Genomic DNA, 23,018 nt, shown 5'->3' on the forward strand with positions numbered 1-23,018 from the left:
ATTTCAAAAATAGCAAAAATCTAATCCTTTCAAAATGTTCAACATCACTGGGATCAGGGAAGTAAAGATCAAAACCACGATGAGACACCTCCTCACACTAGTCAGAATGGCTACAATGAACAAGTCAGGAAATGACAGATGTTGGCAAGGATGCGGATAAAGGGGAACCCTCCTACACTGTTGGTGGGAATGCAAGCTGGTGCAGCCACTCTGGAAAACAGCATGGACGTTCCTCAGGAAGTTGAAAATAGAACTACCCTACAACCCAGCAATCGCATTACTGGGTATTTACCCTAAAGATACAAATGTAGTGATCCAAAGGGGCACCTGCACCCCAATGTTTATAGAAGCAATGTCCACAACAGCCAAACTATGGAAAGAGCTCAGATGTCTATCAACAGATGAATGAATAAAGAAAATGCAGTGTATATATACAATGGAATACTACTAAGCCATCAAAAAAGAATGAAATCTTGCCATTTGCAACAACATGGATGGAACTAGAGGGTACAAAGCAAAATAAGTCAATCAAGGAAAGACTATTATATGATCTCACTCACATGTAGAATTTAAGCAACAAAACAGATGAACATGGGGGAGGGAAAAATAAAATAAGATGAAATCACAGAGAAAAACTGTAAGACACTTTTAATCCTAGGAAACAAACTGAGGGTTGCTGGATGGTAACGGGGTGATGGACATTAAGGAGGACACGTGATGCAATGAACACTGGGTGTTACGCAAAACTGGTGAATCAATGAACTCTACTTCTGAAACTAATAATACACTATATGTGAATTAATTGAATTTAAATTATAAAAGTACTATAGAATTAAAGTGAAAACCACAGGGTAAAAAAAATAATATAATGCTTCCAAAAGCTGGCAGGTCAGGACATCTATAAACCATGTTTACATTGTAGCCACATGGCTGGCCGCCCCCCACCCCCCCTTTTTCCTAAAGATTCATTTACTTGGCGGGAGCAGGGCAGTGTGCGGTAAAAGGCAGAGAGAGACAGAGTCTCCCAAGCAGACTCCATGCCGAGTGTGGAGCTGGACACAGGGCTCTGACCTAAGTCTAAACCAAGAGCTGGACGCTTAACTCACTGCGCCACCCAGGCGCCGTTCACTGGACCCTTCTGCTGGCAAGCAGCGACACCCGCTGCCTTTGGTTAGCACGGGGTGGACAACGCTGTCAGTGGCACTCATCAGCCCGGCTATGAGCAGTTCTGGAGACTTCTCTGACGGAGTCTAAATATTCGGTTTCATTCTAATTTACAATCTTTTTACCATCTTATACTATCTAGTCATTCACTAAGGAGTGGTAGCAGTACTAGGACAGAGCCATGTTCCCGAACTGGAGATGTCCAACTTCTGACTACGGAGCTCAGAAGGAAGGGTGAGAGGGCTTCCACGGTGAGTCCCAGCGATGTTAGAGGACACTCTAGTATTAAAGGGACACTGAAAACATACAAAGAATGATCTCAAAGGTACACCTTTGAAGTTTATGTATATAAAAAACAACTCATCCTATGACTTAGAAAGGATAGTGGAAAAAAACAAAGTTGGCACAGGGGACACATGTACCGGCAACCCAACATGTCGTCCGGCTAAGGTGTGAAGCACTGCTTGATTCTTTGGAAGTAAAGTGAGAAGTACGGTAGTGAGCTGTGCCCCCAGCAGCAGCCTAGGGCTTCTAGTAAGGACCGAGGGGCACCACGTATGCACATCTTCGGAGGACAGCAAACGGGTCAGGACAGCTTAGTCCCTCCAGGGCTTGTAAGCCACAGCTCAGCCCCTTACCATCTTCTACTGCCATGCGCCCTTTCTATAGCCAGGACTGCAAGGTGGAGGGGACGAGAGGTGGCCCTCTCACGCTTGTGAGTTATCAGTCCATGAGGGGATGCTGTGGCTTTTCCTCACTCCTTACGGGCAGGTGAAGGACTGCTTTGCCCAGCCCCCATCCTTGAGTCATCAAGTGAGAGAGATGTGGGAGAAACCCTCATAGAAGCTACAGGTGGTTGCCAGAAGTCCATCTGTGACATGTCCCTTGCTGGCTGCCTACTGAGGTGGAAAGAAAAGAGACGATGTAGGCCAATGGCAGATTTCACGGCCCAGAGCAAGAACTGAAAGTGCCAAGACAGAGTTGACTGTGTAGTATATATTCCCTAGGAGGTTCCCCTCCATCCCCTGAGGCCCGACATCCATTTTCCACAAGAGACCCAAAACGTAGATGCTTGCTGTTGAGGGCAGAAAAAAGTCCGTCTCTGCTGGTGAAGGAATCAAGAATGAGTACTAAGAAAGGCAAATGACTGACAGATGGCTGCTCCACTTCCTCTCCACGATAAATGGGTGGGAAGGGGATATTTAATAAAATAATCGGTGTCTCCTTGCCAACTCCAAATTTATTACGTGAAAGCCTGGCCTTCAGGAGGAAAGACTGGATTTGTAACTAGACCTTGCTGAGCTGTTTTCTGTTGCTGCTACTGTTTTTGTTTTATTTTTTAAATAAGGAAAAGAGACCGGGATGTAGGATACCTACCCTAAGTGTTCTTAAGTGGTTTGCTACTCAGTTCAAGGAGATTCGGCAGGGTACTTTCGCAATTAATAGTCATAGAAAATAAAACTTCATGTCTGTACTCTCTGCAATTAACGCTGTTCAATAAACCAATCATACAAACACTTATTATGCTTAAAGAATGTAATTAAAGGAAAAATAATGTTATCCCAGTTACGGATTTATGCACCCCTTCTAATTTTCATACTGAGAATTCAGAATTATAAATATTTTGGATTTCCAAGTCTTCAGGAACACAGACCTGTGATGGAATATGATATCTTCTCCCTCACTATCATGCTCAAGGGTCCAGCTGCTGGTCACACGAATGTTCCCAGGAGGCTACTGAAGCTCAAGCGTGGTTATGACAGCTCTGAGACTAATTCAAGGAAAAAAACACCCCAAACAACCAATTGTATGATACGTAAATGAGAGATGGATATACCAGGTTGTTAGTCAATGAAATCAGAGGGATTTTATTCACAAGGCCATCTGGAAGTTAGCATGGATATAGGAAACCATGAATGAGGGCTGACCCCAGAAATGTTGCCCAAGTTCAATGAACAAGTCTGTCATTAATAGCATGACTGCACTTGGACATCAGAGCCATCCCACCAAAGTTAGGTTCCAAGAGAAAAGATGAATGGGAGAGAAAGAATCAAGATAAATATTCTGTCCAAACAGCAGAATTCAGCAAAACTACTGGGTCCCAAGACTATGCATAAAAACATCTCGAGAAAGAACATGAAGAGAAACCCTCAACAATAAAGCACAGCTTCGGGGGTTACTATCCTCTTCTATACGGTCTGTTCTAGCAGGAAGAGCCCCTGTCAGCTGTCACCCCAGAGCTACCTCAGTGGATGTCAGCAACTGAAGAGACACAAGTCAAAGGCGACACCCTCTTAAAGTTTGCAGGAAGGAGAACTTTGGGATTGGCACCACATCTGTTCTGTGATCTGAGCCCTCAGATGACTACAGACGGCAACTGCTTTTGTTTGCTTTAACTACTGTCATGGATGGTCTATTGTTCCTGCACAGGTAGAGTTACATGAGAGGATTAGGTTGACGGGGAGCATGACTGGGCACCTGTCCACCTCTGGCACCACTGAGGACCAGTCTGACATCATCATTAGGAAGGGGAATTGGACATCAGTGAGCGGCAAGAAGACCCAGCTACCGTCTTGTTCCAAGGGAGATATTCTGCGCTAGGAAAGCCGCTAACCAGGCAACAGATGCTCCAGTTCTTGTCTCGGAATTCTGGGGATTTGGAGCCAATGTTTCTTCTACTAACTTCTTGTCAGTCACTAAGCCTTGCACATTTGATACCCTTTCCATTTCCTGAGGATCTAGTTTTGTTTTTGTTTCTAAATACGTTCCACAACCAGCATGGAGCCCAGTATGGGATTTGAACTCATGACCCTAAGATCAAAACATGAGCTGATATCAACAGCTGGACGATTAACCGAACGAGCCACCCAGATGCCCATGGACTTGGTTCCTTTAGCACCAGCTCTGACATCCTTCTGTTGCTGCATTATGAATTTTTATTGCCAATTTTCTAGTTCCTGACGCATGTAACAAGCTATGTAGTTGGCATCTGACAATGGCAGAGAAACTGTAGCATTCCTTAGCTGATAAGTAAAATATGAGACTTCCAAAAAATATACATTACCTGCTTAGGCTGAGCTCCCTTTGAGAGAATATCAAGTAAGTCTGCAGAAGAGATGAAATAGAACCGCGGGAAAGCCACACGCTTGGTCTCCAGATACTCAGAGAGAGCTTTTTCACAGAGAGAAAGCCTAGGGGAATGGAAACCCTTTTTAAGACTCTCTTTCACATTCAGTTGTTAAAATACCAACAAAACTAAAACCAGCTCCTCTCGTCTGTCCCCTCACCATAATAAGCTCACTGTCTAACATGTAGCCTCACTCTTCTTTGATCATCATTTTGCTTGTGACTAATCTACAAATATTGTCAAGTAGGAGACAGGTGCACACACACACACCACACCATGGGCTGAGGCTAAAAAGAGGTTAGACTTAGGTTGATATCACTCCCTTTTTTTCTTTTAAGATTTATTTTGAGTGAGAGTGGGCAGGAAAGCATAGGAGGAGGGGCAGAGGAAGAGAGAGAGAGAATCTCAAGCAGACTCTCAGCAGAGCACAGAGCCTCATGTGGGGCTCGATCCCCCAACCCTGACACCACAAACTGAAGTGAAATCAAGAGCTGGATGCCTGACCAACTGAGCCACCCAGGTGCCCCACTCGTCAGTTTTCTTAATAACATTCTTACTCAGCAAGGTCAACTAGGTTCGGCATCACTCCTCCTGAACACTAAGTGCATTAGTTAAGATGTCTTTGGTTCAAGGTCTTCCTTTACTCACTGAATGCCTACAAAACACACATGGCTTCAGCCCTCTCTGGTATTCAGAGGCATCCTAGGACTCAGAATCATTTCTGTTTTATCGTTCTTGGCAGAGATAATCCAGAGGCAGAACCCCCAAACCCCCAAGATCACTAAGAAATAATTAACTTCTGGGGCTCCTAGAGTGTGAATCTTGATCTCAGGGCCATGAGTTCAAGCCCTGCACTGGAGATAGATAGATAGATAGATAGATAGATAGATAGATAGATAGATATAGATAGATATAGATAAAATTAATTCTATAGAAATACCCTTTAAAACTTATAGGTAACTTTATATCTAGAGAGCCTACAGATTATGAAATAATTTTGCTTATGTAATATTTTTTATCTAGAGCTCTTTTCTACCTTGCAATAAAAAGTGATCCAAATTCTGCATAAATCTTTTCTTTCAGTAGCTGACTGCATCTTTTTAATCAAAAGCCAGAATATCTTAACCACCATTAGCTGTGTAGACTTCCATGTTAGAAATTACAAATGGCCCTTAAGGATTTCCTAAGTACTAACAGGCTTTCTAAGGGTAATTTCTAGTATAAACTATATACAAAATAAACGATTCGAAATCACTAAGTGCAAACCAAGTTCTTGGAATAGAGTAGATGCTTAATAAATATTTGTAGGATACTTCAATAAAAAGTAATCAATCAATCATATCAGTTCTCTTGACAATATTCCAGTTTTACTACTATGGTAGTCCTTTCAGCCAAGAGATATGTATTTGGTTTACATTATATACACACCATCTATTACATCCAAGGCAACTAGACAACTCTAAGCAAAACTGTAAAGTAATTTAATACAGGTCTATCTACAATAACACAATGTTAGATACTGTAAGATACTTGAAAGCAATCTCATAAAATTATGACAAATTGATCACTTTATAGATTTATTCTTACCTGTACTGTAAATCTTTGAGTTTTTCATAGAGATTAGGTCGGCATGTTGCTTCTAGAACATTCTTTATTTTAGCTGTCTTCAACATTAACTCCTGTATGAAAGTAGAAGATGGAACCATCGGTATTAGAAATACCTTTTCTCAATTTTTCATCTTTTGGGGCATTTAAAAATGAAGAACAAGCTCTAAGTAAGGTTTAAGAGACTTCTAACACCATGCCTAGTCACTTCTCCTTTTAAGCTTTTAAATGAAGATCCAAAACAAAGTATAATCACACAGTTTTTATCAAAATAAATTTGATGGGAATTCCCACCATTCTGCGTCCAAATGAACAAAAAGAATAAAGAGAGAGAGAACCCAGAATCTTAAACAGGACATTGAATATGAAAAGGGGATGAACACTGAACCGTCTATTTTTTCTTCCTTTAAAGTTAAAATAGTATTCCTCTGGGTGTTCTTCTTTAGAAAACTAAAAAAAAAAAAAAAAAAAAAAAAAGGTATTCCTCATTTCTATATGAAAAAGTATAGCCATTATTCTTTGCTGAAAGGATTTCAAATCATTCATCATGATCATATGTGCATCTCTGGGTGTTTTCTTTGGCCCTTATAAAATCAACAAACAAGTAACTAATAGTATTGTTACTGGCATCCCCTCTGCAGTATTTACTTCATGAAGATCAATGTTATCACACCTTACTGCAGGGCTTAAGGGAAGTATTGGGCCTGCTACCGCTTTTTGTGTGGCCAGAAACTAAAAATGGTTCTTATATTTTTAATTGGTGGAAAAAAGTTAAAAGCAGCTTAATATTCTCTCTCACATGAAAATTTTAAGAAATCAAGTTTCAGTGTTGATAAAGTTTTATTGGTGCATAGCAACACCCATTTGTTTACATAGTGTCTGTTTTCCTTCACACTACAATGGCAGCACTGAGTAGTTGTGACAGAAACCATACACAACTGCAAAGCCTCGAACACTTACTATCTAAGCTTTCACAAGAGCAAGCTTTCTGCTCCACCTTCCTAAAATGCAACCATGTATTTTTGTAAATACGATACCCCAAATCATGGTTCTTTACAAGATTTTCAGATGGTTTGGAAAACTGCTAGGATACAAAACAGTATCTTCTATGAACCTTAAATTCAGCATCTACTCCATCGAATCTTCTAGCATCTTTCACGAGCTGGATTCGAATATCTTCTGAACAAACAAAGATGCTTTCCAGGTGAGACCAAGTTCGCTGGACTTCCATCCAAGTGAAGATGACCAAGTCTGCTATGTTTAATTTATTTTGCCAGCTTAACACTTGCTCAATAAAATACTCCACATACTTGCTCTGAAGTAGACTCTGCAACTGAACCTAAGAGAAAGACAAAGAACTTGAAGTACTAGGTCAGTTGGTAGACTGCAAGTACCATGAGGGAGGGACCATACCTCTTCGGTTGACTCCTGGATTCCTATAATCTACCATGCAATACCTGGAACAGGCATTCAGTATTGGCTACAGAGATCAACTGATGGCATTAAATACTCATACTGACATGTTTAAAAAAAAAAGGATAAATACAAGCAACTGCATTTCCTACATTTCCTGCGTCTCTCTTTACAGGCAGAAAAAGAGTCCTGTGCTCCAGGGTACAGCTTTAAGAATTAAATTTTATTCCTTCCCCTTCGCTCATTCTCTCCTTGGAGTCCCTGTCTATTAACCATCACAAGGTTATAAATACCCTTTCCCCAGTACTGAAAATATAAAAGCAACTTCTCCGCAGCTTCCTAAGCCCTCGGCTTCCATTTTTCTTTCCTCTCCGTCAACTACCAAGCATGGATGCCAAGCAGTCTGGTGAGCACTTCTCTCCATTCTCTGACATTGAAATCTCAGAAAGTCACTGAGTAGAAAGGACGCTTTTCGTTCTCTTTCACCTCTAACTACTTAGTACATTTGACTCTTCTCTCCCAGAATCGATTTTATTAAGCTATTATCGACATGTTACATGAAGTTTAAAGTGTACCATGTGATACTGAATACATATATGTATTGTAAAATGGTAACCACAATAGGTTCCTTAACACCTCCATTCCTCATGGAACAACTTTTGGGGGTGTGGTAATAAGATCTATTCTCCTAATAACTTTCCAGTAGACAATACAGTAGTGTTAACTGTAGTCACCACATTATACTTTAGATCCCCAGGACTTAGTCATCTTATCCCTGGAAATGCGTGCCCTTTGACCAACATCTCCACATTTTCTCACTCCCCAGCCCCTGACAACCACTGCTGTCCCCAGTGCCCCAAACACCCGACTCTGATTGTCATTCTTTACTGACTTACCAGCCCAACTCACAACGCTCTCCTTGAATCTTTTACTCTTCCCAACACAAAACCTCTCTGTCACTTCTTAGACCCCTTGGAGCCTTACCATCTGTCTCCCTGCTCAAGTCCAAGCTCCTTGAAAACAAGTGTTCATACCTTCTGATCCCAAATGGTACCATGCTCAGAGTCTGGGACAAGTAGATACCCAATGAATGAATAAATACTGAGTACTGGAACTTGGAAAAAGCCTAAAATTGACACTTAAAAGAAAAAAATCTATAATCAAAACACCCATCTTACTTGGTTGTGCTCCAGAGTCTCAAAGAGTTGTTCATCGGATTTTAGTAATGGAATGCCAGTCCGATAGTGAATTTCATAAGAGAACTCCATGGAAGTCCAGGTCTGACTGATTTCAGTAATAGCCTAGACAAAAACAGCATTAAGTTACGTGCACAGAAGTTTAATTTGTGATGAACATCTAGGCTATCAACTGAAATTTAAAAAAAAATTATCCAATATTATTGGCCTCATTATTTTCCTGCAAATGATTCATGGTGATGAGGTTCAGAGAATGAATTCCATCTCATGAAAACAAGCACCACTCTATTATCAAACTTCTGCTGGATCTGAGTTTTACATCCTTCACTGACACAGAATGCCAGAGAAGAAAGGGACTCCAAAACTCATCTAAGGGGTTAACAGATCATGTACGCATCAGCCCGCAGGAGGCTGGTCGGGCTTGGAGACGTGATGTGAACTGGGGTGAGTCAGTTACCACACTGTACCCCAGTTTTCTCATCTGTAAGACAGGGCCAAGAGTATCACCAACCTCAGAATCAAATGAAGTCATATAAAGCACTCAGAGCAGTGCCTGTAGCAAACTAAATGACAGGTGGTGTTCTCTGCTATCACCAGCGCCCACCACCAACAGCACCCGCTATCACCACCGACTGGGCCCACCCTCCTGCTTCACACATGCGCTGTGGCTTAGGAGGATTCAGTTTCCCTGCCAGAGTCAGTCAGTCAGTCAGTCAGTCTGTCTCTCTCTCTCTCTCTCTCACACACACACACGCAGCAGAGAAGAAAACGGGCCTCAGGTGTCCACACACCCATGGCACGGGGACTTTCGAATCTCAGGGGCTACTGCACGGAACTAGTTCAGTGTAACCAGGAACAGCCCCAAGACACCACCTTTTCTGTCCCCAGCTCCTTCACGGCTTGGTCCACGATGCTTCGGACGGCATCTTCCACTTGGTGTAGCCGCAATGCTAACAAATCTGCCAAAGTTGTGGCTTCGTTGATAGAAAATCTGACCTAATTAGGAAGAGAAAAGGGCAGAATTTACATTAAACGTGTACTAATGGTTCTTGTGCTTGATGGCCAAAAGGCTGAATCACAGCTAAATATATTCAAGTCAGGTGCTGAGCAACCTCTGGTTCTAGAAGGTGGGGACGATTAAAGACACTGTTTTTTTACCTCAGAGTTACTGAGGCATCACGCACCAGAAGCTAAGGCTTAGGCCACGCTCATACTCCACTACTTTCTTTTGTCTCATATCCTTCCCTTGTCAGCTCATTTCTTACCTCTTTGCTCACAAAACCCATTTCTAAAGAGAATCACAGTGTTCATTTATTTTAATTTGGTTGAAATCTCAGGAATCAGGGAGTAGCTCATTTGTCTTTTCTTCCTCAAGTACTCTATTCACTGGACCTAATTCCCAGTTGCTTCCGTGATTTAACTTAGTTTTCTCACTAATTTAATCTGAGTTTCTTGGCAGAAAGAATACCCTTACTCATAGTGTCATTATTCATATTTACCATGTGACAAAATAATTCACATTTATTTCCTCATCGTCTTGTTGACTGTTGCCCCTCACCGCCCCCACAACCCCAGTATTTGCTAAGCAGCTCTCTACTCTCCCTAAGTGCTCAAATCCAACCACAACTCTCACCCCTGAGGAGCCGACTCTGCCTTGGTGGTTACAGGAAAGCCCTTTCCTGTCCAGCAGCTGCTAATACCCAGTCCCTGCTTCTTGGTCGCTGCAGCCCCTCTAGCTCCCCCCAGCCTGCGACAACTGTTCTTTGTGGCCATGTCGTGCTCTATACAAGGCTTTCACATCATCTCACTCGATGCTTACGAGATTCCTCTGATGTATGAGGGCACACAGCATCCTCTCATTGTAGTAATAAAAAACAAAATGCAAAGTAGGGAGAGGTTAAAAGTCTTTATGAGGTTACAGAGTCTGTAAAAGACCAAAGAAGGGTGTCTTGGCTCAGGCTGCTGTAAGAGAATGCCATCCACGGGGTGGTTTAAACAATGAACATTTATTTACTTGCTCACTGTTCAAGAGACTAGAAGTCCAGCACCAGGGTGCCAGCGTGGACGGGTTCCTGGGGAAAGTTCTCTTGGTTTATCGATATCTGTCTTCTTGCTGCAGCCTCACATGGCTGAGGGTAGAAATTTCCGGTCTTTCCATCTGGTTCTAACAGCACTAATCCCATTCATGAGAGCTCTACTCTCCTGAGCTAATTATCTCCCCAAGGCCCCACCTCCAAATGCCATCACGTTAGAGACTTGGGCTTCAGTGTATGAACCTGGGTGGGGAGTGGGCTGGGATGGGTTGGGGGATGACATTTAGTCCACAGTGGGGGATGAAGGAGCATCTTTGCATGATCAGTCTGTTGGTTCTATCTCGAGGAGCTTGACCTCCCCCGTTTGACTTGAAGTCTTTTCACAAATCCCACTTCATCCCAGATGAATAATGTAAACCAAGGAATAACACTGCACAGTCACAAAAATACTCAATTAACAAGACCCAGAAAACTGACCCCAGTGGCCTTCATCAGCTGATGCCAATGCCTCTCTCTGAGTGCAGGGCTCTGTAACTCCATGACCACTCTCAGGGAGACCGCCGTTTCCTTCACCATGCTTTCCAGGCCAGCATAAGCATCCCATACACGGACTTCCTTGTCTAATGACCAGATTTCCTAAAGTCAAAAAAAAAAAAAAAATCCCCAGATATATTAGTACATTTCATAATTTGTGTTCCAGAAAAGAATAAATCTACCTTTCCCTAGATTATGAAAGAGTAGAAGAATTTAAGCCCCTTGGTTAAGGGCTAAAGCCGGAGAAATAGAAAAGGATCCACTCATTGGTCTATCACAAGTCCTCTGCGTACAAGTCACTTGGAGACACTGATTTCTTACTCACAGGCTCTCAGTGGTGTCCCATGAGGAAACCTCATGAGTTGAGGCAAACATGTTCTAAGAAAAAAGCAAAGGACCCTGCCAGTTTTTAGCTGTCTTTCACTTCTGTGCATTTTGGCTTTATCCGAAGAGGTTCTACTCTCTTTAGAGGGCATGTGACTAGACATCAAAGCACTATATTCAAATCAGCTCTGTTCTGTATATGTTGAGCCCCTTTGGGATAGGAGAATAGTCAACAAGAACAAAGATCACAGTATTCCATATATACTCCCAAGTGGCATGCTTCAATTATTGCCCCAAATCCCACAATCAAATTGTATTTGAATATAAAATAATGTTTGCAAGGAAAGAACTCAAAAGTTTTCATAATCCTAACCTCTTAGCCCCAGTACTTTAAACCTTAACATCTGCCATTCTAGATAGCCAGAGGAAGTTCAAGATTATAGCTGCGACTCATGAATCCATTTGCCCTAATATGCTTTCATCCACTCATTCACAAAAAGGCAGGCTTGATTAGAAATGCAACTGGCTCAGGGTTTTAAAAAAAAAAAAAGTACTGTCTCCTATCATCCTGTTTGAAGTAAATAAGGACACGCAGCACAACATACCCGATCCTCGGTTAGGCAGGATGGAAGGAGGTGGGGCTGAGAAAGAGAAATGGTTGTAATCGACAGTTATGGAACTTGCCTTGGCAAACCTTCTGAGTTCTACATCCATCTGTTCCACATTAATCTGTCTCCACTGGGTTTTAGTCCAATTATCAATGCTTCTCTGAAAACGCACAAGCAGATAAAAGTGTCAACAACATTTGGTGAAAGCAAGTCTCCACAGCAAAATATATAAACTGATGATACACAGTGATTCCATCATCCAGTGAAAAGTCAATTATTTAAATATTAACTGCACTTGTCAAAACTTCCCTATCAGCAAAACAAAAAAGTTGTCAGGACATGTCAAACTTAAGGTGAAAACATTATGATCCATTAATTTCTAGCAGCAGTGACAAATTCCATTTACGTACTATCATTATCATTTAATCCTGAGTACTCTGAATTGATAAGTATATTACCATTAAATACCAGGTTTTAAAATTCTTCATGTAACACGAAATCAGCTTCCATAAGACAGTGTTCATCCATTATTGACAAAATGCTCGTTAACTTCTTGACCATATTCTATGTCCCTGAACACATTTCTATACGGCTTTCAACTAACATCAAAGCAAATTATGTACAATACGTGTTGCAATATATCCCAGAACTCACTTTTACCTTAGGTTTGGGACTTAATTAACAACATGCAAATTAACCTCAGTCAGGTCTGTTCCATACGCACATACATGTAGGTAGGAGTGTATACACGAATTTGCACACACAGGTCACTGTATACATGTAGTATATACTTACGTGTTATTTTCATTTATACCCTACATAATCCCTGAAAAGAATCTGAAGCAGTCAACTCTTTATACAGTTTCATTCCGATCCAAAAAGAAAACAAATGATAATTTGGAGAAGAATCTTCTCATAGGGACAAATTCTAATTCGGGGGGGGCAGAGGGGACTATAATGCCCACAGATTTCACAGTATAAAGCCCCGAAGAACTGAGATAGATACTAAAAATTGCCTATTTATACAAAAGAACTATAAAAAAAAAGGCAGTGTCTTACTGTAACGTAAGTAATGACATCCCAGAGGCCCTTGAGCAATTTTATTTCTTTGCGACACTGCTTCATCTGTTTGTACTCAGGAAATGCCACTTCAAAAAGGTGGGTCGATTCTTGCATCTGTAACATTTCTTCTTCCAATGCCTCAAGCTCTTGATTTGCCTAAGGAGAAAACACACACACACACACCCTTCACACTCAGTGAATGGCCATAGAGAGAGAAGCCACTGTGAACCGCTGGCTAGGTCCACATTTGCAACCTCTATTTTAAAATGAAAATTAAAAGAAGCTGGCAGTGTAACCCTAACTGTAGGGTTCTGATGAGGAAACTCACGGCTACTCAAAAAGTGACAGGAGACTAGTCAGCAACCCAATCATGTCAGCAATCATACCCCCATGCCTACTTCAGCAAAATTTGCTCGGGTAACAAGACGTCTGGGACAACCATCTTCCCGATTCTCATTGTACAGCTGGAGACTCGGCTCTAGGGTGCCAACGGCGAGGCTCTAGAGCTTCCATTGAAGAAGCAACCACTTCTTTAAAAAAACCTTCGTGTCTAAAAAATATCCTAGAGATCATCAACAGCACAAAATGTACTGAAGAGAATTCATGAAATAAAACCCTGGAGCTAAAGACAGCAGGCGAGGAGAAGATTCACTGTACGACGATCTTTCCCACAACCGGTCTACCATCCCAGCAATGGACTATCTGTTGTGCCAAATGTAAGTGGAGTCTTTTTTTCTTTCTTGATAAGCCAGCTCTTAGTTTTAGTTTTTATGAACATAGCAGTGTATTCACATGGTCCACATTAGTGGAGGATGGAGGAGGCTGTGGGGCAGAAGCAGCTGGTTCTCTCTCCAGTTCTTCCGGGCGCCATTTCTCTAACTCGCGATTTTGTGCACAGGCCACTCCTCCTTCATTTATCAACTTGAGCCACTACTTTAGGTTACCAGCTTTGCCAAAAAAAAAAATAAACAAAAGACTTGACTTCATTTTTCCACTTATATTTTCTCCCATCCTCCTCTCAATACCCAACTATTACTTTAGTTCTTCTGATTTTTTTTAATTTAAGTACTCATACTTTAATCCTTTTTGCTTCATCAGTTTTCAACTCTCCTGGTTTCCCACTATGTCAAGAGGAGTATCAGCACTTTCATCTTCTTTCATTATAGGAGTTACGGATTTCATTTTTATAAGTCACACCTTTATAAACAAGAACCACAATTCTCTTAGTTTCACCCATTTTCTGTGAGGAAAATTCCACACACATCAAAGGCAACAGGTGTGTGTGCACACCATCCAGCTTAGGACCATGTTATCAATCACTTTTAATGGACTCCTCAGTTTTATTTCCCTCCTTCCCGCCATAGAATTAACCACCTAATTTTTATTTAATATTCCTGGTTTTTTTTTTTTTACAACCTATGTATGCACTGCTAAATGCTAAAATGTTAAAGTTTGTTTCTGAAGTTTATGTGAATAATTTTATACTCTGTATTAAGACATTCCAATTCATCTTTATTTTTGAGGCACGTTTATATATATTCATGAGGCTGTGGGAAATTCATTGATTCCTACTACTGTGTAAGCACTACCCTGCATAAATACTACATTTAATTTATTACCTTGTATAGATAACACAGTTACTGTTGTCTGCTTCTGATGGTCATTTAGGCTCCCCAGGTAACCAGTGCTCATGCTCCCAAGCATCTCCCTGTCCCTTGGTGTGAAACGTTCCATCTGCCCCCACAGCGGCACAGGCTTCTATGCTTGCCGCTGCTTTCCACCCTCCATTCAGCTCCTCCATTTCTTTCCCTGTCCTTTAGGAGCTTCCTCTTCTTTTCTGGGGAGCTCAACAATGCATTTCAGGTTGCACAAACGTGCATGTGTTTTGGCATCTGTTTTAACGAAGGATTCTTCGAATCGTCTAGAGGACCATGCTCCCCAAAATCGACAGCCCTTCCAGTCGGCATTTTTTCCATTACTTACACTAACTCATTCCTAAATATACACACCTAGTTATGTTAATTCAAGTGCATCCTATGTCTTTGGCTTTGAGGAAACAAAAGCGCATAATCTAAGTTTACCACAGAACGAGTTATAAAGGAGAGATTCACCATACCACTCCCTTTGATTCTGGAGGGTCAAAGGTTTCTGCCTGGTGGAGTGAGGTGCCTTGAGTACGAGGGTCTACCACACCCTCCCAGAACAGCAGATACATGCCTCTGGATGAATCTGCTTCAGTAAGTATTAGATGTGCACGTCCCCCCCAACACACAAATGACTTCAAAATAAAGGTAACCCAGTCCTACTATATTCAAAACATCCCTTGACACTTTCTGTAGGTACCAAGATAAATATCTCTTGACTTTTAAATATTTAACTCTATACCATTACATTACAGCATGAAAAAAGGTAGCATTCAATAAATATCTGTAGTAAATGTTTACATACAGCACACTGGTTACTCAAGTAAAAATGCCTCCCCTTCCACAATCTGTTCAAAACACCTGCAATTTAGATAGAATCTTTAAAAACCTCACAACTCTATTAGCATATTCTAACCCACAATGCATACATTAACCAGTTTTCTACAGTCAAATGCAGGAGGAGATCTGCTCTAGTATGGTGCTTTCTGAAAGAGCATAAGGCAGATAAAACTAAACTCAACCCAGAACATGGGACAGGGAGGTTCAAGCTGTGTCCGCTTGAGTTTTCTACCAGTCTAAGGAGTCAAGCCTCTCTGTGGAGTAAAAACAGGATGGCAGCCTCCGTGAAGATCTCAGAAAGCTTCACCGCTCCTGAATCTAAACTTCGCGGTCATTGCTCTTTTTGGCTGCTAGGTTAAGAATTCCTAAAGAAACGAAAGTGTTATTTTTCTAATAATCTTTTAATACATTTTTTTCAAGCCTCACGTGAACTACTCACCAATTTGGGTTGTATGCCCATTACGTTCGTTCTTATAGGCAACTATAATAAAGCAGTTTGTTAGAAACTAGGGCTGGATGACTCCATAATATTTGTATCTCAAGTTAAGAGTTAAGTTATGGGCTTTCTTCACTATGGTTAAAAGTTGCTAGGAAAGTATCACAGGGCCAAAAATAATAGAGGATAAAATTCCTGATTAAAAAAAATTTGTCCAGCTAGCATTTTAATACTACTCTGCCACCGTGTAATCCCCAACGTTACTCAACTACACATGATGGTTTATCTGAAAAGAAGAGAAGCTATGTCATCAGAATATTATAAAAACTATATTTAAGCAATACATCTAAAGTTCTTGACACATTTACATAGTAAGTGCTTAAAAAATAGTTGTTACTTTCACTACCATGATCACTTTGATAATGATGGTCTTTTGAGAGACATGATTTAAAATACTACTGGGGTGAACGGTTCATAACCCGGTTTCTAACAGTTAATTCTCAACTGCCTAACTAAGTGCCAAACTAAGGCAAAATATCTCAGTAAGTCAGTGTCTAATCTGACTTTCTACAAGGGCTATTGTAGCCAAAAATGACTGAGATCAGCATTACCTTATCAAGCGCTGTGTACGGATTTTCTACATTAAAACTCAGAGGAGCGTAGAGTCTGAATCTCTCTCTGAACTCGGCCTGCTTCCGCTGATGAGGACAGAAAACACTGAAGGTGAATTACCAACAGCAGCTTCAGTTACCCTTGTAAAAACTCTCTAAAACAAAGAGAAAACGAACCTAACACCCCCAAAACTTGGTAGCTCGCTTACATCGAAGGAAGTACACTTTTTCCTTATGAGGGTGACTTCTGCATTTTGGAGAGGAGAGACAGCATGTCTAACAGTCACTGCAATCTTTTTGGTAGTTTCCCATCTTTCAGGTAATTCCTACGGAAACAAAGGTACAGATGGGAAAATACTTCAGCAACTGAATTAAATGAAGTCCACAGGATTCAATTATTCACACCTCTATACATTAACCCATGACATCTCCACATTCTTCTGGAACAGGACTTTATCCCCAGAAAGATGCAAGTGGCTAAAGGCTCTGGCCAGGCTGACCCCTGGCACCATGGGATTCATCTCTTCCAAGCATAAGCCAGATTTGTCCTCTGGTGTAAGATTTATGGCAGAATACAGGAAGTCTTTTCCAAATACACATCAATTTCCAAACTGTTTTGCTGTTAAGGGAATGAAATTCAGGGGCTCTAGAAAGGACTTCCCAGCTGTCTAACAAGTGGAAATGGGAGCTGGGTTTAGCAATTTAGCAAGTGAAGAAAGATGCTTTGAATCTGGTGGGGCACAGAGGAAAACGTAAAGTTAATCTCCTGCCTTTTCCTCTGGCTTCCAAAGCTCTGTGTGTACTCTGTCTTGACAGAGAGTTCGAGCTTTTAGGTCAGGTTCATTGCAAGTAACCAGGATTTCCGAAGTGAAGAGAGGCCAAGGGAAGGGAAGGTTAATTTCTACTTGATGTAGGACAAAAGCAGCAATAAATAGTTCAGGTAGCAACTCAGCTCTGCACTGCCTGACTACAATGCAAACAGGACAACAGCAAATTATTTTCTTTGAAGAGCCATTGTGCGTACATGCTGTTGAAAAGCATTCCTTGTGCCCAGACTAACAAAGCATTGTTTCTCTGGGTGATCTCCTAGGACACTGAAATTGTTCTGTCATACAAAACCACCCATAGTGAGGGGACTCTACTTGTGTAGCTCAAGTGCAAAAACAAAGGTTCTAAAGACTATTTTGTAAGCCTCAATAAATATTTGATGAATGATTCAGTAGCTGCCAATTATGAAGAGTACGCTGTGCTAAGTGTCAACTGTAACCATGTGGGGGAGGAGTACTGGAAAGATAAAATGCATTCTTCCACTTAAATTGTTTTGCAATCTGTCAGAGTCAATGAGAAGCACCCAAAAACTATTCTATGGGACAGAATTCTTAGAAGGCGACATTCCTGATGGAATTACCGAAGCAGACCAGAGACCAAGAGACCTGGGCTTTAAACCTCCTTGCCCTTCATCTCCTTTTTCAACCCTTCTCATCCAAACTCCACACCCTCATCTCTGCACTCTCACTTCGCATTTCCAATTGATCCCAGGAACCTAACCATCACCTGGAGTCCCTTGGGAGTAACGGGTACAAAGGTCGCATCCCTGGGTCACACCCCTTAACCCTAACTGACACAGTAAATGTACTATTACCTGCTTCTTGTTTAGGGATTCCAAATAAGCTCCCACTTGATACAAACAGATATTCCTTGAAAACCAAAAGATCAGACAATATCTGAAGTTTAAATGATAGGATTCCCCCAAAGAGGTAGCACAGAACTTGTGGCTCAAAGACAAGATTGGTTTCCAGCAGGCAGAAACTAGGACGAGATCCTTGAGATCCTGCAAGGTAAGATGACCAATGCAGGCTGGGGGGTAGAAGGGTGCTCAGAGGGCAACTAGTTGGTGCTCATAGGCTAGAGGCCATCAGTGAAGGCTTCCCCACAAGGGACTTGATACAAATCTATACACTAAAGTTTAATCCTGCCTCCAGACTGTATTGTAGAGAAAGAGTGAGGACACAGCTACACGGAGGGGCTTCTTAGCACAGAACCCAACACAGGCAAGTATTAGGGAAATGTAACTGCTAACTGCTAATGATTATGAAGAAGAAACAGTAACTGTCACAAACTGCTTTAATAAAAATAAAATTGGGGCACTGTTAGCCTCCAACTGAAATGTGCATTGCCCTTGAGTCTTATTTTTTCTCTTGACTAGCCTGAATTACTGACGGAGGCACACACATAGCTAGAAGTGTGGCCCACTTTTAAAATATTAAAAAGCCTAACGTTTTCAATAATTCATTAACCTCAAGTAAGGAGCCAAACTCTTATAGTACAAATTCTAGAAGCTGTAGCTAAAATCCCTGATATCCATGACCTGTGTTCTGACAGGTTTCTCTATTTTAAGGTCGAAGACCTGGCTCAAAGAATATCCAAAGCTTTCTAAAAACAAATATTTACATTGTGCCCCATACCATTTCATCTCTCACTCTTGTTATGTAGCTATGTATCCACTACTCATCTCTGTGTCTAAGTGGATTTCAGATCTAAGGGCAGTTTCATAAAGAGAATTGAGTAATTCATCTGTATTAATTCTTTAAAGTCCCCAGAGTCAAAAGACTCCACCCATAAATACACTGTTGCATTTCCTCCTCACAAAACAAAACCAGAGATATAAAAGGCAGCAGCAGCTGTGAAAAGTTTGGCAACTTAGAATCACTCCAAGACCCTGCATTTCACTACTGTGTTACAGAAGAAATTGAAAACTGATACAAAAGTAAGAAAGCAAGCAAGCAAGCATGTAAGCAAGCAAGAAAGAAAAAGAAGCAAGTACCCAAATAAATACTCGCGGACCCATGCTCACAGCAGCATTATTCATTATCACCGAAAGATGGCAACCACCCAGATGTCCAAATGTCCATCAACCGATGAAAAGCTTAACAAGCTGTGGTCGATGCAAACACAATGAGCCGGTGTTCAGACATGAGATGAATGCGGCATTCACATGCCACAAGGCCAATGAACCTCCAATATACCGGGCCAAGTGAAAGAAGCCAGACACAAAATACCCCAGACTGGATAATTCCATTTATGTGCAGTGTCCATAGTAAGTAAATGCATAGATACAGGCAAAGATTGTGGCAGCAAGGACCAGTGGCAGGGCGAGAGCAGGGAGGAATGCGGAAGGACGGCTAGTGGGTGCCGAGGTTCTTGTCGAAGCAATGAACATGTTTTGAGATCAGAGGTGGTGGTTACATGGTATTATGTCCGTACCAAACATCACACACTTTCAAAGGATTACTTTTATGGCATGTGAACTGTGAATTTCACCTCAACAAAGAAGTGGGAAGCTGGAGACCATACCCATTTTAAAAGCGAGGCGTCTGGAGAGAGAGTTTACGCAAGAGGAAGCATGCTCTGAGGCAAGCAGATGGGATGGCCTCACAGAGTACTTGGGTTCCAGGCTCGAATCACTTAAGTAGGATTTAATACAAGTTTTTGTAAGTGAATGTGTCCACTGTTCACTCTTGCCAAGTTAAATGTAAGCCCATGCTGGAAGCTAATGGAGAATGGAAATACATGATCTATACATCTTCCACACCGGCGTGCGGAGAGAAGCCCGACTGTGAGATTTTGATTCATGGTTTCAGTTCAAATTAAAAAGACTTCACTTGTCACTGGGCACAGAGCAGCCACCAACTTTCTAGAGCACAGAAACAGGAGGATGACACAGAACTCCTATGTAGAAAACAATGATTTCTCCATCACTTGGGCTTTCTTTATGCTTTATTAAAATGTCTGTGATATGTTTCTGAAGACTAGGACACTTCTCAATTGAGAGGCAGCTTTCAATGAAAGAGAACAGGGGTATGTTTCATGTCTGGAAGGAACGGTTGGGGAACCCCAAGGAGCATCCCTGAGGCTGTTCACTAAATACCTCCTAGCAAGAAGGCAATGGGCACAGCAGTTGAGATGGAATATCTTGGCATAAAACACACTTAGGTTCATGCAGGCTGGAATGACTTGTGTGACCTTGAAAAATGTATTATATCTCTTTAAGTTTCAGATTCCTAACCTACAGAATGCCAACAGTTGTCTCCAGTACAGGTTGTTCTAGGATGTTCTCAGAGAGGTCACGTGAAGAACTTGGCCAAAGGAGGTGCCCAATGTATGTTAATTATGGGTACTTAACCATGACACTTACCTCCAGCTGAATATAGACTTGCTCAGGCATCTTCTGGCCATAGTTTTCCAAGAGTATGATGGTTTGTTTTAGTGGTTCAAAGAGTTCATCCGTAGTTCTCTGTCGGCTTCTTACTGCCAGAAGATGCCCCATGATATCAACTAAACCATCGTGATCACCCTCACTTAAATCTCTCTGAAGTCCAGCATCTGTCTCCTTTATAAATTCTTGGAGTTCATTCAGACTAGTACATACATATATAGATACACACAAACATATATGTACACGAACACACACAAACCCAAAGTAAACACATTAAAACCTTCAGAAGACTTCTGATAGTCAACAATGAAAATAAGATTCTTTCTAAACATCACTCTTCATCTCTAAGAAACTGATAGTTTTAATGTTCTTAAAATTTATGTCTCAGCTTCAGAAAGCAATCAGGTGTTAAGAGTTGTAATTCCAAATCCCAAAAGCATAGAAGGTTACCTGTCTACGACAAATCTCAAAAGATGCTCCTGAAACATCCAGCTCCATTTCTTAATAATGCTTAGCAAGCTCACTTTGAAAGGCTTCATGTCCACCTTGAACCAACTATCAAACACTCTGAAGTCATCAAACTTGCTCATCTGAACATACAAAGCTTCGTAAATGTCAATCTATAATTAGAAAAAAAAAGAAGTCCTTGGACAGTTCAGTCAGACAGGAGGAACTACAGGGAACACTGAGGGTTTTCCTTGCCTGTTCTTTGAACTGTTCCAGACTTGGTGGTTGTTCAAGGACTTCTTCAGGTGCGTGAGCGTCCATTTCCTCAGACGACCCCGCCTGGCCATACAGGAGAAAATGCTTCATAAACTCAGCTCGGTCATCAACCCAGAGGTAAGCATAAGTGTCCAGGGTGTTTCTGAAGTCCAAGACTTTGCTGATGACATCTGCCACTCTCTTCATGATCTCCTGCCTGACCTCTACCAGACCCAACATATTCTCCATGTCATTCTAAATGAAAGGAAAATCACGCATTCGTTAGAACGCACCTCGCTCTGTCAATCACAAGCAAGGTAACATCACCAAAGGCCATCCGTCAAAGGGAGAGTACTTGGTGAACTCAGAAACTGTGTTTTTTTTTTTCCCCACTTCTCCTTTCCATGTGCTCCCCATTACCTCCAGTTATGCTTCAATCATTAATATCAAAGTCACATGCTTTTGGGGGGACAATACCTGATAAGTTGCTATTTCCAGATGTGCAGCCACTCGCTCCATCTGGGCAGACATCCTACAACTGCTGCCCAGCATTTCTTCTATGAGATCATAGAAGCCATCCCCTGCCTCTCTTTCTAGAGAAGGTTTGAAGAGAATCTCAGGGGGCATTAAGATCATCTGCACTTGAAAAAATGGCACAGCTTTCAGTTGTTTCTCTGTATTCATCAGAAAGAAGTCTAAGTCATGCATGATGGCTTGAAAAAAGCCTTCTACCACCATGTCATCGATGAACTCCACATAAATCTTCCAGGTATCCAGAGAAGGATTGGCTTTGAAGAGCTTCCTATTTTCCTAAAACATAAATAGTAACAGAGGGGTACCAACTATAGTGGGTACAAAAATGAGAGCTTTCCACTGAAATGTTTTGTTAAAGAAGTGACTGCATTTCTGTGCATGAGCAGGAACATTTAAATGCCAGGTCATAGAGCCTGAACCCAAACAGTAACTATCTCAGCAGGATTTTTAACACCTAGATCAACTATAACATACATTCAAAAGTCATCCTTTAAAGGAAAAATCATAATGAAAAATGCTGTCTTCAAATACGTACTAGAGATAAGGGTTTTTTTTTTTTTCATGCATTCTCTACATCCTGGACTTAGGCTCCAGCTCTTGCTCTATGCAACTCTACGTGGCCCTGGGCTTTGTCTTCCATGGCCTCATGTGTAAATGAGGTTTCCCAAACTGGTCTTTCAGAGAACACTGTTCTGGAAATCCAAGATCACGTAGTCTGCAAAGTGCTATGTAGTATAGGCCTTTCTGGGAGATTCACTGTGCTACTATTAAAAGTCAACTTAACTTGGTCGAAACAAAACAAGCAACCAAATGACAAACACTTTGTGCAAACCACCTATAAGCAGCCTATAGAATAGTAACTCAGCTTGAGAAAAACCAGCGTGGTGAAGGCAAAGCTCCCTTTGTGCTTCAACAGTATTAAGTTCTTCTACCTTGACATCTCCCAAGAGTATGGGTAATGAACAGGTCG

The 23,018-nt window shown here is 41.4% G+C and overlaps 1 protein-coding gene across 1 annotated transcript in view; it reads right to left on the reverse strand.

The window, feature by feature from the left end:
• The window catches only part of DNAH11 (dynein axonemal heavy chain 11), a 325,583-nt gene that overhangs the window by 236,147 nt on the left and 66,418 nt on the right, over nt 1–23,018 (reverse strand). The window contains exons 15-28 of the mRNA XM_046021406.1: nt 21,992–22,324; nt 21,515–21,769; nt 21,263–21,432; nt 20,792–21,014; nt 16,806–16,922; nt 16,597–16,683; nt 13,064–13,222; nt 12,081–12,164; nt 11,016–11,174; nt 9,379–9,501; nt 8,488–8,610; nt 7,011–7,235; nt 5,879–5,970; nt 4,229–4,355 (exon numbers count right to left, since the gene is read on the reverse strand). Of these exons, the coding sequence (XP_045877362.1) occupies nt 4,229–4,355; nt 5,879–5,970; nt 7,011–7,235; nt 8,488–8,610; nt 9,379–9,501; nt 11,016–11,174; nt 12,081–12,164; nt 13,064–13,222; nt 16,597–16,683; nt 16,806–16,922; nt 20,792–21,014; nt 21,263–21,432; nt 21,515–21,769; nt 21,992–22,324 (2,277 nt within the window). The remainder of the gene's footprint in view (nt 1–4,228; nt 4,356–5,878; nt 5,971–7,010; nt 7,236–8,487; nt 8,611–9,378; nt 9,502–11,015; nt 11,175–12,080; nt 12,165–13,063; nt 13,223–16,596; nt 16,684–16,805; nt 16,923–20,791; nt 21,015–21,262; nt 21,433–21,514; nt 21,770–21,991; nt 22,325–23,018) is intronic.

This window comes from Meles meles, chromosome 10 (genome assembly GCF_922984935.1).
Source record: "Meles meles chromosome 10, mMelMel3.1 paternal haplotype, whole genome shotgun sequence".
Taxonomy (NCBI): Eukaryota; Metazoa; Chordata; class Mammalia; order Carnivora; family Mustelidae; genus Meles; species Meles meles.